At 34.2% G+C, this 17314-nt stretch overlaps 1 protein-coding gene across 6 annotated transcripts in view; it reads right to left on the bottom strand.

Annotated features, from left to right (window-relative positions):
* LOC106881053 (protein O-mannosyl-transferase TMTC4) overlaps positions 1-17314 on the bottom strand; it is a 300747-nt gene that overhangs the window by 94393 nt on the left and 189040 nt on the right. For all 6 annotated transcript variants that reach the window (XR_008263718.1, XR_008263717.1, XR_008263716.1 and 3 more), the window contains 2 exons: positions 16190-16367; positions 3365-3421 (listed from right to left, as the gene is read on the bottom strand). Coding sequence is in view for 3 of the 6 variants with exons in the window: in XM_052966480.1 (XP_052822440.1) it covers positions 3365-3421; positions 16190-16367 (235 nt within the window). In the remaining 3 variants the exon portion in view is untranslated. The remainder of the gene's footprint in view (positions 1-3364; positions 3422-16189; positions 16368-17314) is intronic.

The following is a 17314-nucleotide window of genomic DNA, read 5'->3' as shown; positions in this document are numbered from 1 at the left end:
GGAACCATGTGGCTGGTAGACAAGCTACTTACCACACAGCCACTCCTACGCCTATATATGTATATATGAAAAACAATAACGGTAGAAAATTTAGAGAAATATTCTACCGGTGGCCAGCATGCGTGATAAAGTCAATAGACAACATGTTTTTCATACAAATTAGTGTACGTTTTTAAACACAAAATAGGACACTCTACATACCGGAAATGGCAATTAAAACCCCTCTAAATTTTCTACCCTTATTATTTTTCATAATAATAATTTCGCAATTTTGAAGAACATCGGTACGCAGTTTTAATTGTTATTATTATTTGCTGCCGATTGTAGATGCGCTTGCGCGGTGGATTTGAAAAATTATAATGTATACGATTGTAACGTGTGGGATCTAGTTCAAAACGGGGGCACCAGTTTTCATTTATGTTTTATGTAGTGTTTTTGGTACCGAAAGACTTTCAAACTTCGTATACTTATCTATTTTGTGTTATAGAACAGAAAAAAAAAATTTGTATTCGAATTAATTTCATGTAAAAAATTGTCTTATTTCGATAATTTCAACCAATCACTGACAAGTATTCAGCTGTTTATAGTTACTCCTTTGGCAGTTTAAGCGGTGTAAAGCGTATTTAATCTCCATTACTTCTGACATTTTGCAGAGAGGCAACACACGTGTGTTCGTTTTCCCTAACCCTAACCCTAACCCTAACCCTAATTGACTTGCTCCTTCCCTCAAAAACCAGGCCTTGTACCTATAATAGAAAGGTTTATTAGCTACTGCCAATATGCTTCAGCCATTTTTTGACAAGGAAATAATAATTTTATCACCGCCTGAATCGTTTGAGAATCGCTTGTTTACGTAGTCAGCACTTAATGTATTCGGCTGAATGGACGTCAGTCATTGGTTGAAATTACAGAAATACGACAACTTTAACATGAAATAAATTGCAATATAATAATTTTTCTTAAGAAGACTAAGAGAAAAAGATGTTTTATATGACACATTCTACCAGTGTCCCAAGTTTCAAAGTGTTTCGTTAAGAAAATACTGGTGTCCCCGTTTTGAACTAGATCCAACGTGTGTCTTCAGTGTTGCATAAATATACATTAATTTTAGCACCCTTACTCATGATGCACGGATGGCAAATTATTTTATTTTCACATTCATGTTGAAACTCGAGTATAAGGGTAAATATTGAAATGGTTTTCTTTATCATTCCCTTTGAAATTACTCTTATTCGTGGTTTGGGCTTTAACTGCCCTTTCCAGCATGTAAGGTGTCCTGTTAAGGTCATCTCTTTTGTGTATAAAAACGTACACTAATTTATATATATGCATAAGCCCTTAATCTTAATACGTAATCATTACCATGCAACAGAATAAATCTTACAAATAATGATAACCCCTAGTTTCCTGTGGGTTATATCGCATATTGTATTCCTCAATAAGTAGGATTATTTCTAGTTTTGTATCATATTATCAATTTGAGGAACGTAAAGATTCTTACGTTCATCTCTCATAGATATTCTCTCATCTTGTATTATTTGAATTTGATTTCATTAGCTGCCTTATTCCTTAACATAATTTGCACTATTTCTTTGCAATGAGCTTTCACCAACATTTCTCTAATATTGTATGCTTTCATTTCTTTAGCAATTTGTTTTAAAACAAGCTAGCTAGCAGATCCCTTTCTGAACCACTGATATTTTCTTTCGTGAAAGTAGAACTTGACTTTTTAATATCTGTTAGAAACCTCTTGTAATGAATCTAGTTTTCCATCAAATGAAAATTGTTCTTCGAAAATTAGTGCAGTAATTTGGCCCTATTACCCCATAGTTCAGTTCAGTCCAAAAATTACTTTCCAAATATCACTTCTCCCACATATCTTTTTTAATGTATTCTACCCAAAACCCGAATATGATACTATGCCAGGTGGTAGAGTAGTACGAAATTTCTCTTAAACCTATCCCCTACTTCTTCTTTTATTTCTGTTTTACTTGTTTCAGTCGTTTGACTGCGGCCATTCTGGAGTCAAATTAGTCGAAAAAATCAACCCCAGGACTTATTCTTTGTAAGCCTAGTACTTATTCTATCAGTCTCTTTTGCCGAACCGCTAAGTTACACTCCGACATCGGTTGTCAAGCGATACAAGGGATGACAAACAACGACACACAAACACACACACACACACACACACACACACACACACACACACACACACACACACACACACACAGAGCCACTCCTGCGCCTATAGTATTGCTTCCTTGGCCTCGATGATCAATAAGATCTACAGATAAAAGTATATCCGTTTTAATCATCTCACCTTCTTTTCAAGTTATATATTTAGGCCTTTATTATGAAATGCGTCCTTCCTTTTAAATCAGTTCAAACGATAATGCTGACACTCTCCGCTTGAATCTTTTCCTTACATCTGTGTTGCTATAGCTGATATATTTAAGAAAACCATGGAGAAAATTTATTGGGGATTTTGCATCTATAAAGCACTGTCACAAGCATTAGCTTTTACCTTCACGATCATCACCCACCCTTAAAACTGTTGGCTCTGCACCTAAATCATAAGCCGTTCTTTTGTATAACTACTGCTGCATATAGCGGAGCTATCTATAATCAAGAAACATTTATTTCAATCGTACCCCACAACAGAGACACCATATTTGGGATCACTTTAATCATAAAAATAATTTATTTAAACAGCAATACGTAGTTTGAGGGACATTTGGTTATCGTTTCCAACATGTTTAGCTAACACATAAATGTTCCATGCTCAGCTCAGTCTAACTGTTTCCCAAATAGGAAGTACTTTTTGTGACTATACAAAATATACAGTTTGGCAGGAACTTAACATTTCAGAATTTGATGTATTGATAAGAATACATTTTTACATATTTCTAATTTTACATCTATTTTCATTATCCCCATAAGAATTATATCAATTTGTCTCCAAATTAACAAGAACTTTCTCTGTTCTATATCCGTTTTAATATCTATATTAAAATTTAGCTTCTTCGTGTCCAAAATAACAAAGCTGTTATGAAAAGTTTCTTCAAAACAAAATTATAATAAAGTTTTATCTGTATAGTCTTTAAAGAAAACTTTTATAATTCCGGTTTATAAATGATATCTGAATTTTAAAAAATCCTCACTATTAACGTTTGTAACAGTGATTGTGAAGAAAGTTTAAAACTGACTCAATGTTTAAACGTCATTTCCTCAGGGTAAATTGTATAAATATTATATGAGATTAAAGACTGTTTTTTAAAAATGTATTCAGACAAGAAAAATTATGACTGTATTTAACGCTATTGTTATTTTAAAAGATTTGGAGAAATCAGTGAAAGATCCTGACCTGGTGAGACCTGACGATGAATACAAAAGTCAGGCATACAGCTGCTGTTTTAAGAATCTGAAATAAAAAAAAATGGCATAGTTTAATATATATTTATTCAAAACTGAATGTTAAAAAAGTCTCTTTGTTTTTCGAGCGCAGGGTGGAAATCCGTCAGTCGCGCTAAATTGACCAGATATAAAAAAAAAAAAAGACGATTTTTGGTTTGCCTTTTCTAGAACCTCCCCGGTCTCCGATTGAGCAGTGCCCTGTCCAAATGAAGCTGCTCAGACTCCCATGCAGCAACCGAATCCTATCGCTGTCTTTGGCGACAAGGAGACGACTTTATATCTAGCATGGGCCGCCGACTTGCAGGTCGCTGACTACATACTTCCAACCCGTCAGGTCTGCATATTTTCCCCCTTTCCATCGCCGCAGCACTTCCGAATAAAATTAAATAAATATATACTAAAAAAATAGATACATATATACTTAAAATAAAATAACTATATATCAGGACAAAATATGCAGCTCATATCGAGCAGACGTTAGCAATGCCTGTGCAGAGTTTTAGGTCTAGTAACACTTGCACGACACTTTATAGACTCTCTCCACTCTTTTGACATTATCTAGAGACAAGCCAGTGCGAGATGTCTGGTACCAATATGAGTCGCAGGCTCAGAGATGTGGGAGCGCCATGATTTCTAGCACAAACCAATGCCATTCCCGGCATATCGGGTTTTATATTAAAGTGATCTTCTTCTAAAGACATGCTTCAATAGAGGCTGAGGGATGCCTCACTCCCAGTGGTTTTCTAGCACGCCGGACACCATCCCGGAATTTCTGTGTACCCGTGATATTGCTAGATAGCCGTTGAAGCTGCACTAGGTTCATCCGACCTTTCAACAGGTCTTGTTTTAAATCCTGATGGGTTTCTAGCAACCCTCCTCACCAGGGTAGCCTGGCAGGGGTGACGGTTTAGTAGCCGACAACGCGGCCATGCAACAGGTTCTACTGGATTCCATGTTAACCAGTAGCACTTATTAGAGCCTCATAATTGACCTGACATAACATAAATATATACATGCATGCATATATATGCGTACGTATATGTGTGTGAGCTTGTGCGTGAGTGTGTGTGTATGTGTGTGTGTTGGGTGTAGATGTTGGCGTATGTATGTTTATCTTGAGTGTAATTAGTAAAATTTATCTGATATTCAGATCCTGGTACGGGGTTCAACGCTTTTGAGGACCACCTATGAGTCAATATTGTTCCCAGGTCTGCTCTGATCCGGAGTAGTAACACATGCTAAGGATTCAGCTAGGGATTAATTAGAATGTGAACCACTTGAATCGAAGGATACCTAGTTCTCGTTAGAACATTCTTTTTGGAGAACGTAAACTCATACACGAAATCTGAAATGCAGTTGGTTTCTAGTAGCTTAATCTCTGTTGTGCCATTAGATTTATAGATAATTGCACTGTAAAGTAAGTTAAGTGTTGAGCAATATTTTATCCATTCAAAACAAACTCACACACAGAAACGTATTGAAACCTCGGAATGCTTGCCTGGACTCACCGAGTTTAGGAATTGATCTTATTTGGACACGAGTCGACTTCAAATATCATGTATTTATGACGAGTTGACTTCAAATTTGTATGACATTTATGAATCTGTAGATATTATTCGGTGTGGTTTTCGTACTGAGATATAGCTCGATCTAAAACACATTCAGTTTTCAAGATACAACCAAAGATATCGAATCCCAATTTGTACAGGAGCTACGAACAATTTTGACCTCATCATTCGAAATTATGAAAAGGGGCTACTCCCGAACCAATACCGAAGCACTTTTATGAAAGATATTAAAAAGGATAAATAGAGATTTGTTAGATAAGAGAACGCTCAGTATGACAACAGCATATTTCAAAATGTGACATTCATCGATGCTAAAAGATTCTAGCTAACCCACAAATACAGGAAACCAAAACATGAAACGAAATTAAGATTAAAGTAATTGAACAATCATGCATATTAATCGAAAGACCTCTATAGTCTGAACTGCAGAACCCATACATAAATGCATAACCTCAGAGGGTATTGTCATGACGCTACTAGAAGTTATGCTGCAGAAATTATGTGCCAGAGTGTGAAAAGATCAGAAAACACAGGTTCAAGGAAAATAGACACTCATAATTTGGTAACGTGCATTATAAAATTAAATACATCAATAAACAATGCATAATTAAAACTTCATTTCAAACAGCTAAAATATTTGATATATCGACAACTTGCAAAAGTATTACGTATATTCAAAACAAAATCCTGAGTACAAACACTATCAATATTTGAATTTCTGAAATTAAATTGTACGACACACACACACATACACACACACACACTTATATATATATAATTACAGTAATTTTTCTACATTTTTGTGCAGCTGAAGATTGCTCTACATATTACATTTAATGTAATGCTTGCATTACTTAAATAAATAGAGTAGCATGAAACATGCGTACTGCAATCATCTTTAAAATCTGTGTTGCTTATTTTGATTTTATGTATGTATATATATATACTCTAAAACTGTACAGCAGTAAAACTCGGAAGGTGTGTTATGGCCGGTCAGAGAGTGAATATTCATTTCGCACCTACAAAGCCCCTTAGCGGTATACGCGACTCGTCAGACTCGTTGGTTGACGGTACATAAGACTCTACAACTAGAAATTTGAAAATACTTTATCAGTTAGGTTATAAACAAAAAAAACTGAAACGAAATACTACTGTACAACAGTACATCTGTGCGAGAAGGAATTATCAACTTTAGATCGGTTCCGGTTGGATCTAAAAGGGTCAGTGTTCATTATATGGACGATTATTTTTCCCTAGTCGGCAAACGGGGTATTTCCATGTTTTAAATGCAAATTTCCTCTTTTGCGTGTACCGACAAATTATCTCCTTTTTGAAGATTTTATATGTATAAGAAGCATCTGTGTTTTTATATATATATATATATATATGTGTGTGTGTGTGTGTTTGTGTGTGTGTGTGTGTGTGTGTGTGTGTGTGTGTGTGTGTGTGTGTGTGTGTGGTGGAGTGTGATAACGATTTTATTGCGAACAATATTTTCTTCTTATGCACACCAAATTTTCGTTCTAGAAAACTAAACGTATGAAAGAAATACACTGAATAGGAGAGAATAAATGTTTTTTTAATCTATCACGAAATAGATTTTCGTTCTTAAATAATCTGCACGTTGGCAACACTTTTTAAGTACATATTATTTTCTTTACACATTGTAATTTTTAATGCATTCAAAAATATTTATGACTCTTAAAATCAAAGATACAAAATTTCATTGTTCCAGACAAAAAATTCCCACATCATCATCATATTATTTATTGTTACATATAATTTCGGTTGTGCATCTCAATGTAAAAGTGTCCATTTAAAAAATTTATATGGATTGCTTTTTTCAGACATTTTATGTTTATAACGTGTAGGGCGTTTTTTTTTTATATATATATTTCATTCCTCTTAAAGAGTAGACATTTTCTCACCAAGCGAAAAAGAGTGGTAATGTTTAAAACAGTTTTGCTAACCCTATAAAAACATATAAAAAAGCATAAACAAGCTGCGTCAGTATTATATTAACTACTTGCAATATAAATTTATTGTTCTTCCTTCAGATCTTCCCTGGCTTATGTGGCGTTTCTGCAAAAATATCTTCTGTTCGGAAGTTATGAAACTTTAACAACAAAATGATCATGTAGTTGAAAGAGAAATAGAATTTGTGATTCATCTTCATGTGTTTATCGTCAAAAACATTATATTGGACACGAGATTCCGATAGAGAAGCACAGAGAATGGAAGGATAATTATTTTCATAACTAACGTAACGGTTGTATGGATTTGTAATTACCCGTCAAAAAAGATTGTAGTGAAATTCATTTGACCAATTACATTGTGAAAATGCAAAATTGAAAGGCAGAGAGGAAGATATAAAGAAAAAGAGAGAGTGAATGTGAAATACGTTAGTATAGTAACATCTTCCTTAGTTTTTAATTTCGAGTTGTTAGCAGTTCAAAACGCTTGAGCCACTGTATGTCATTATTGACACACGTAGCTGATAATGGATTTGAGACCGACGTAAACTACTGGTAACGTTCACAGCGTTTTCTTCTTTGTTTGCAAGCAGAACTTCGCAATCAGCAAGCTTGAAGAGTGAGCTTAATGCTGACATCATCAGTTGATTAGTTGTGTTTTGGAAAATTCTTAATGATCACGCTTTCCTGTACTCAGTCAATTTAATGCGATTGATTATTTATCAAAATTTCCCTGTTAGAAATAACAAATTGCTATATCAAATTGACGCAAAGACCTACTACATGTCTAACAGATAAATTTACAAAAATGCGTCCAGGAAAGAGGTGTGTGTTGTGTATCAAAAATGCAAGCAAAAAAAAGAATGAAGTATTTAAAAGCAGCTCAACTCTATTCATACCAGCTAAAACTTGAGAATTGCCTAATTGTAATACAAGATATCGTAAATAATAGAGTAATATAGTGTACCACACACAAGTGGAAAAATAATATCCTTCACCGCTGAAATTTTCAGAAGATATATTAAATTTCGATGATGCATTTACTAGTAGTTTTTGAACAGAATTATCCATTCAGTAAGTGATTGCCTCTTGCATCAATAACTGTATAATTTTACTCAAGTAAAAATTCTTAGCGATTACTTGACGATGCTTCCTTCCCTTATTGCAACAATTGATATAATAAAGTCGGCTCCTCCCAATAGTCTCATGAAATGTGTATGAAATACCCTATATTTTATATCCAGCATGACGTTCCCTTTATTGTAGAATGAAGCCAAACTATTTTGAAGAAGCCAAATGAAAATAGTGTGATGATTAGCGACTTTTTATAAAGTGGGAACGAAATATTGCTGGTCATCAGCAATAGGTTTAATGTTCACTATTTTAATTGTTCATATCTTAATTAGATTAATTAATAGACAATATTTACTCTCTTAAGTATTCTTATTTATCACATTAATAAGATATGTGAATGTTTAAGTTAAATCTCTTGATCTCTTTCTAAGCTTTATATTATAAGATGAAAAGTAGCTGTCCAAAAGATATAGCATGGTGATTAGCATAACAATGTGGGAATCGTTAGTTAAATTGATTCAGATGTAATAATATATGACAAAATTATAGTCCAATGGACGCTAATAGATTTTGATTGATTAAAATTACACCCAAAACAATAAGCATGATCACTTTCTAAACAATTCCCTTCAAAAATGAATTCTATCATATGTGAGTGTCTATAGATATACATATACACCCATATAAATATATGTATACCTATAAATATAATTATAGGGCAGCTATTATTTTATTTACATTTCATTTATTACAGAGTTGTAATTTCTCATAGCTATAAATGCCTCGAGAGAAGATATTGGAGTGCAACAACTATGCCTAAATTTACAGTTGTAATCACAATGTTTACTACTCATGCATTTGCAATCGAATGTTTAACTCACGATCGTAGATCATACCCTGTTAGCGGATTTGCTTCGTATTCTGGTAATGATATTGCAAATTTAAATTTTAGTCATCAACTAGATCATTATGCACTTACATACCAACTGCAATTACATTGAAGACAATTTCATTCAAAAGCTGAAATGAGTGTTACGTTGCCTGTACAAGGGTAGTCGTTTATTCACAGATATTTTCATTTAATAACTACATGACAACATCACACCGATTCGTTTAGCATATTGATAAGTTGCAAGCAAAAATTGTAAGCATTTGCTTTGTTGCAGTCTCATCTATGAGTCATATCATAAAAATAGCATAACGTGTTTTCCTCCAATTTCCGAACAGTTGACTTACTAATGCGTTTGAAATGACATTTCCCTTGTATTGAAAGAAAATAATTTTGATTGTTGAAGTACTACGAAAATTTTTCACTTCCTGAATTATGCGAAAATAAATCTTTATAGCTTTTGGTGTTCCTCAATGGGTAATATGGTAAAATGGCCATGTAATTGCTTCAGTTTCAGACTAAGTCACATGTGAATATTTAAGATATATAATGTGCTGAATCTTCAAATATAAATACATACATACGTAGGTAGGTAGGTAGGTAGGTAGGTAGGTAGGTAGGTAGGTAGGTAGATAGATAGATAGATAGATAGATAGATAGATAGATAGATAGATAGATAGATAGATAGATAGATAGATAGATAGATAACTTTCATTCGTGTTTGTCGTTGAAGTGTAAGGTCGAGGGCCAACCTCGCCGCCAATACGTTGGACGCGATACCACTTCTAATCGCCTATTCTAGTCTCTTGACTAGGTCACCCTCTATTTTGTTTCTATCTATCGCCAGCGCTTTGCTATATCTAATTGATTCGGCTTTTATTGCTCTCTTGAGGTCAAACCACCATCATCTGTTGTTGATGAAGGCTCCCGTCAAAGCCCTCTCTACTAGCGTGCTAATCCGGTCTCTGAAAACCTGTCTCGACGGGAAAGATAGATAGATAGATAGATAGATAGATACATACATACATACATACATACATACATACATACATACATACATACATACCTGTATACATAGGTAAGTGGATAGGTAGGTAGGTAGGTAGGTAGGTAGGTAGGTAGGTTTATAATCTACCTGTGTGTAAAAATGGAATATATTTTCTCAATAAACGTACGTTTACTCTCCAGAGATTTGCCGAATACGATTTTCAGTCCATATGCATTTCTAACAACAAAAGAAAATTAAAATCATTTCCAAAAATCAATATCTGCTAAATATTTATAGCATCTTCCGCTGATACACTCAGCGAACAATATATGATACCTTCTTCGAATTTAATTATTGATTGACATCATTCTTTCATGTTCTCTGAGAAAAAAAGATCTGAATTTTTTTTTTTTTGTTACCAACGAAGATGTAATATGGTATTTTCCCATAATCAATTTAATAAAAATGGTTTCAGTATTTTATTGTGGGTGTCACTTCAGGTTTTGAAGTGGAGAGTTATAGTTCGAGTCCAAGGTATTTTCTTTAGAAAGCAACTTGTGAAGTTGAGACACTAAAAGGTAATTAGTAATAATGACACTTAAAATCTCTGGCCTATTTAAGTTTTTTCTTGCAATCCACCGAAGCTACAGAAGGTACCTGGAAGAAGCTTTTTCTTCATATATGCATTGTGTATATGCATTTTGCAAAGAAACATATTTATCATGGCAGCATTAAACAATTTTTAAAACATTTTTGTTTCTAAGGACAGCGTAACTTCAAGATGAAAATACATGACTTGTAGTTGTAGCTGCTAAGTAGCTTATTAAGGTGAGAGACCTTTTATCATCTACCTTGAAACGTTCTTTGTTACAATTCTATCTGCATCACATTTACACACTGATTAATTTGCAGTTCTTCAAACCTGAGTATCAGCTGCACGAATGTGATCTGTTTGGAAAACCTCCAAATGTCGTCAGCTTAGTTCTTACTCCTAACCGAAACCATGAACAAAAATAATCAAAAATTTACTCGATTAGTTATGGAACTAAATCTGAATCCCTGTTTCCACAATTCATTAGACATTCCTTTCCATGTCACAAGCACACTGAGCTATTTTTAACGTCACGAGTGTTGCTTTATTCTAACAGATATGTATATTGTCAAATTATAATGTGCTAAATTACATAATTGGTTTCCTTAGACTATTAAAATAGTATTTTCATCATCTAGTAAGCATGCATTGTAAACATGTACAGTAAAACAAGTTCTTTTACACACACAAGATAAGTGAGGTCGTTAGAGAAAAGTGATTTACCGTATTATATAAGACGATCTTAGAACTTTGAATTATAGTGAATTCTAAATCATCAAACTTTTAACAAATGACCTCTTAGTAAATTATGAGCGTTAATATATGCATGATGTAAGATTGTTTCAATTATCGTCCACCCACAAATCTAAATTACAAAGAATTAGTTTCACAAATAATCTAGTAATTAAACTGGAACTAAGTTTTCTGTTATTATCTCAATGCAATTGATTGTAATAGAAGATAATGCATTGCTTCCTCGATAATAATAGGGGAAAATACATCCAATATTTTATACATTCTGATAAGACCTAATAAAGATATGAAGCATTGGCTATATTTCAGCAATGTGTTTATACATCGTTACATTAATATATCATCGAGACACTTCATAAATATTAAGGAGATATTGATTTTAGGAATACTTTCATCTTCAGTCCTTGTTGACACCACAAGTGTATAACTAAAGAATAAAGGCAAATTAGTGAGCATATATATTGGTAGCAAAACACACTGATATGTACCTACACACTTAGATACATACATACATGCGTGGAGTAAATAGACGCACATGAACTGAAGAAAAACAACTTTAGTTAATCTAAGTCAGATAAACTTCGAACAATTACTAACGAAACCAAACAAGAACGATATTTTCAAATTATGGAAAAATAATATTTTGTGAAATGAGATTATGTACCAGTAAATTTAAAGACAAAGGTCGCAAAATCATGAAAAAACATAAAGTCAGGGAAAGAGGGACGTTAAATAACAGAGAAAATGTAGCATTAGATGATATAGTGTGCTGAGTGGTGCATGACACCAGCTCTAGATATCTGCTGAGAATTATAAATATCGTGGTCGGTAGTATTAGTAGAACAATATGTAACATGAGAGCGAGAGAAAAAGAAAGGCCAAAAATTGAATAGATTCATAAAACACACAACCTCACATGGTAGGGTAAATTTTCTACGACAAAAGCATACGTCTTTTCACTCTCCTCTACATTAAACAAGCGTGCTCGTAACATTAACAATATCTAGTATCAATCTTAAACTTCTCATTCGCCACTGAACTGTGAGCTTAGTTAGAATGATTTTCTAAAAATACAGGGGTTGGACACGATAGTGGAAACACCTGGCATCAGAGCATCATAATTTTGAAATATTTATAAGCCGTCGAACGCTTGTTTATTCTTATGTTTTTTGACTTATTATTAGTGCTTTGCTAAAATTGCTATTTCTTTTCAGATATCATCAGAAAAAGGTAATTAAAATTCATTAAAATGACAGATCTATCGGACTCTCAAATAGGTCAAATTGTTGGTGCTCGTATAGCAGGCGCTAACTTAACGTAAACAGCTGAAATGTTTGGTGTATCAAGAAGTACTGTCTCGAAAGTAATGACAGCCTATGAGAAAGAGGGTAAAATCTCCTCGTCGAAACAAAACTCCGGAAGAAAACCAAAACTTTCAGATAGAGACCGTCGGATTCTTACGCGAATTGCTAGAAAGCATCACAAAAATACAACTCCTAAAATTACTGCAGAGCTTAATGATCATATCGAGAACCCAGTTTCCACAAAAACTGTTCGCCGGGAACTGCACAAAGCCGGATTTCACGGGAGGTCTGCAATCAGAAAACTACTACTTTCAAAAACAAACATTGCAAAGCGTTTAGAGTGGAATAAAAACCTACAGAATTGGTCCCAAGAGCAGAGGAAGCATGTTATTTTCTCGGACGAGTCATCCGTTACCTTATTTCTGACCACCGGCTGTAAATGTGTGGAGACAGCAAAAAGAAACAATTGACCCAGACTGCCTTCTTCCAAATGTTAAACATAGAGGAGGATCTGTGATGATCTGGGGTGGGGGGGCTATATCTTGGAAGTCTGCCGGCCCAATAGTTTCCCTTCATGGCAGAATTAATAGTCAAGTATTTAAGCATTTTATCTAATCAAATTCATTCTATGTTTGATCAAATTCATTCTATGTTTGATCAAATTCATTCTATTTTATCTGATCAAATTCATTCTATGTTTGCAGAACTGCTTTGAGGATGATAATGCACCAGTTCTTCACACAGCTAAAGTTGTTACTGAATGGCACGAGGAACATTGTAGTGAAGTTGAACATCTTATCTGGCCACCACAATCCTCAGATCTCACTATTATTGAACATTTAGGGTGCATTTTAGAAAAACAAGTAAGGAGTCGATATCCTCTACTATCATCACCGCGAAAGTGATTTGCAGTTTTTCCCAAGCTGACGGTTGACAACTCAGTGAACAGGAGCACCTCGAGAAGCTCGTCCAAAAGACTTCCTGGTTCAAATGTTGTACCCACATTCATCAATGAATACGCAATACTTTGGAAATATATTCAAAGAATGCATTTTACATCAGCATTATACTCATGTTTATTGCTGCATTTGTTCGCAGTACCCAAAGTTAAGAATGAAGTTTTGATATGAAATATTTATCGGTAGCTTGGAGAAGAACTGGACTATATGAACAGAATTGTATCCAGCTTAACACGATGTAATTTTCCAGCCATATACAAAGCAAGAATATAAAAATTTGGGATAGTCTATATTTACCCGATAGTTGCTTTGTCAAATATTTTGGATGAATATTCTTTTAAATTGTTAACAATTAACAAGTTAAATACTCAATCGTACCATGTATAAAAATCATTGGCATCAAATCTGACGCCAAAGATTTTATGTAGTTAGAAATAATTACTATTCGCTAATTTGTATGTACGCGATATCAAAGTTGAGTAAGCACATAGTTTAGGTGTTTCCAACAATTAAAATTCTACTACCATTATAATAAATGTACTATATCGCGATTTGACGTTGATAGATTGCTGAATTAAAAAGAAATACTCCAATCATTTGAAATAAGTTCCACGTGTGAGTGTTACGAATATGAATTTTGCTTCCATTAAATAGATGCAAATATATGACAAACTTTTGCCAAACGCAGCGACATCACTCAAATTTTTGACGTGTCTTTGAAAACTTTCGGGATATTTTGGCTGAATTTCTGTTGAGTACCTGAATAAAAACATTTTATAACCAATAATATAACGAATAAGTGCTTATCAGATTTTCTACCGTATTACGAAGATATAAATAAAAATCAATAATCGTTTTAGTTTAGTATACACATACTCGAACACACATATGCATATATGCACATACGTACATACATACATATGTGTGTGTGTATGCGTGCATGTGTGTGTGTGTGTGTGTGTGTGTGTGTGTGCGTGCGTGCGCGTAAGTGTGTACGTATAAAACAGTATTTGTAATAGATAAAAGATTGAACGCTGCAGACACTATAAAGTGATTAGGATATATGCGATTGGATGGGCACCAAAGGTAGTTGAATATTTGTTCTAAATTTTTCAAAGAATTTTAAGTAATGAGTCAGACACATTGTAAACACATAAAATTAAATTGTGAATTATCCTTTTCCTCGTAATTAAAACACATACGTAGATAAGAAGATAGGTACATATTAGGTACATATCCAAATGCATAGCAGAAAAAAATTGCAAATGCATAGTGTTTTATGTGTATATTATTATCCACAATTATCTGTAGTCACTGTTATCGGTAGCACCTCCAGTTTTTCTGTGTCACCAATCACGTGCTCCATCTCTTCAACTCCACCTCCTGATTTCTCCCATCTATTTCATGATGCATCTAAAATCCCTCTATAATATTATACCACATCAAGTGGAATTCGCAGTATTCAAATATTTTCTGGAACACCACACATGGGCTCAGTACTCCTTGCCACTTCTACCTTAATGAATTTATTTTTATCCCTACCAATTTCTGGTTGTTGAAAATTTCTGCTAGCAATATACTTCAAATTCCACCTTTTCTACTCTCCTCACACAAGAGTCTCACATTTTTCTGAAACATATCTTTACTTCTTCAACTGCAATAGCGCTGTAAATAACCTGTAAGCCTATAAGTCAGCTTCTCGTCATCACCCATAAAACACAAACTGAGTCGTTCGTATGTTCCTCTTTCCTTCATCAAAACCATCACTGGACAATATGGAGCTAGTTTGTAATTCAGTTTGATTATGTTTTCACGCACCTCCAAAAATACCGTACACTGTACCACATGGCCAGCTAGGTTTGTGGCTTATTGCATCTAAGTAAATTTTACCCGAAATTGACTGGTCATTTTAGGGCAAATTTGTTACATGTTCGACATAACAACGCCAAATCACTCAGGCTTGCCTCAACACTTGAATTTTCTAGCAACTCTAAGAAGCATCTTATAGTTTTGAGGCGTGTATAACAACATCAATGACTGTTTGACGAGTTTGTCGTGAACAAGTAATCATCTGCTAAAGTACAAATATCCAGTCTCGTATCAATTGTACTTACTATCAGAAAAATGTTCCAGACAATAATTTTTGGATTAGAGTGGACGTATGCTTTGTAATATTTACTAACACCACCACAGTATATACTCAGATAAGCACCCATGCATATATTTCCTACACTCATGCATTTTTGCTAATCTATGTATACACATTGCCACACAATAATCGTACATTCAAAATCTCATGTTATGTCACGCTTTATTCGTACCACAGATTTACATTACAATAGTCGTATACACAAGTGCATACATTCGAACACAACATTTGCTAAATTAAATGTGTGTGTGTGTGTATGTATGTATGTGTAATATCAACGAAATTTTCTTGAGAGATTAAGGAGCTGCCATACTTACAGTAACTTAAACGGAAAGAAATGACAGCAGATGATTTGGGTTAATCTGTTTTCCTTGTCTTGAAGTAGTGTTTAAAGCTCTCAATAGAAAAGAGAATCTGTTAATAGTATGGTACAGCATTTCTTGTTTAAGTTGAACAGGGAAGAATAAACAAATCTCTGCATATACAAGGGCTTGCATATACTATATAGATTGAGAAAGTGACCAACCTGCGACCGATGTGGGTGACTTTCTCGTAATATACAGAAGCCAAGTGAAATAGCTATACAGAAGCCAAGGCTGGGTAAGTAGAGATTTCTTTCAGCAATAACAAAGCCAACTCGAAAGAACATGTTGCTTGCCGGAGTAAACGGAACGATCCAAAATATTAGAGATAACGAAATTTTCCTGCAAATATAAATAATATTAATAAAATATTATTAACATAATGCACAAAAGAAAAATTAAAGGTACATTCTAAATAGTTAATTTAATATACATAATAGTACAAAACAGAAAACTCTAGACTGTTGTAGCTCTTGGCTTAGTTTTCTACTCTCCCTTCCCTGTACAGCTACTCTATCCCACACACTCATATGCATTTTTATCATATCAATCGTATTATCTATTCAGTCACTTCTTTGTCAGCTGTTTGTCCACCATTACGCTGCGCGAGATGATAAGGCATAATAAAATAACAGTTCTAAAATAACAGTACCAGCTTAACACATACACATACACATTCACTTGCGCGAATACACGCATGTATAAATATTCACAGATACATATATACACATATATACATATATACATATATACCTATAAGAATGTTGTTGTTGGCACTCCGTCGCTTACGACTTCGAGGGTTTCAGTTGATCCGATCAACGTAACAGCCTGCTCGTGAAATTAACGTGCATGTGGTTGAGCATTCCACAGACACGTGTACCCTTAACGTAGTTCCCGGGGATATTCAGCGTAACACAGTGTGACAAGGCTGGCCCTTTGAATTACAGGCACAACAGAAACAAGAAGTAAGAGTGAGAGAAAGTTATCGTGAAAGAGTACAGCATGATTGAATGGCTGAAAATTAAAGAAACTAGTATGAATGAACGCGACACTCTCCCCAAAATTCGCAATTCTAACCAAAACTTGAAAATAATTGGTAAAATCCGCCTTGCACTTAAGGATATAATTTCAGCTAATGATGTTGATATTACAGATCTCAACTACCTGTACTATGCATCCGCAAGAATCTCAACGATTCTATGTGGTGAAAAGATTAGAAAAAGACAACACTCCCACAAAAAACCTTCTTAGCAAGAACGCATTCAACACCAAATTAAGCTGCTTAGATC

This window comes from Octopus bimaculoides, chromosome 3 (assembly GCF_001194135.2).
Source record: "Octopus bimaculoides isolate UCB-OBI-ISO-001 chromosome 3, ASM119413v2, whole genome shotgun sequence".
NCBI lineage: Eukaryota > Metazoa > Mollusca > Cephalopoda > Octopoda > Octopodidae > Octopus > Octopus bimaculoides.
Note: the sequence above shows the minus strand (reverse complement) of the source record. Positions and strands in the feature narration are given on the sequence as shown.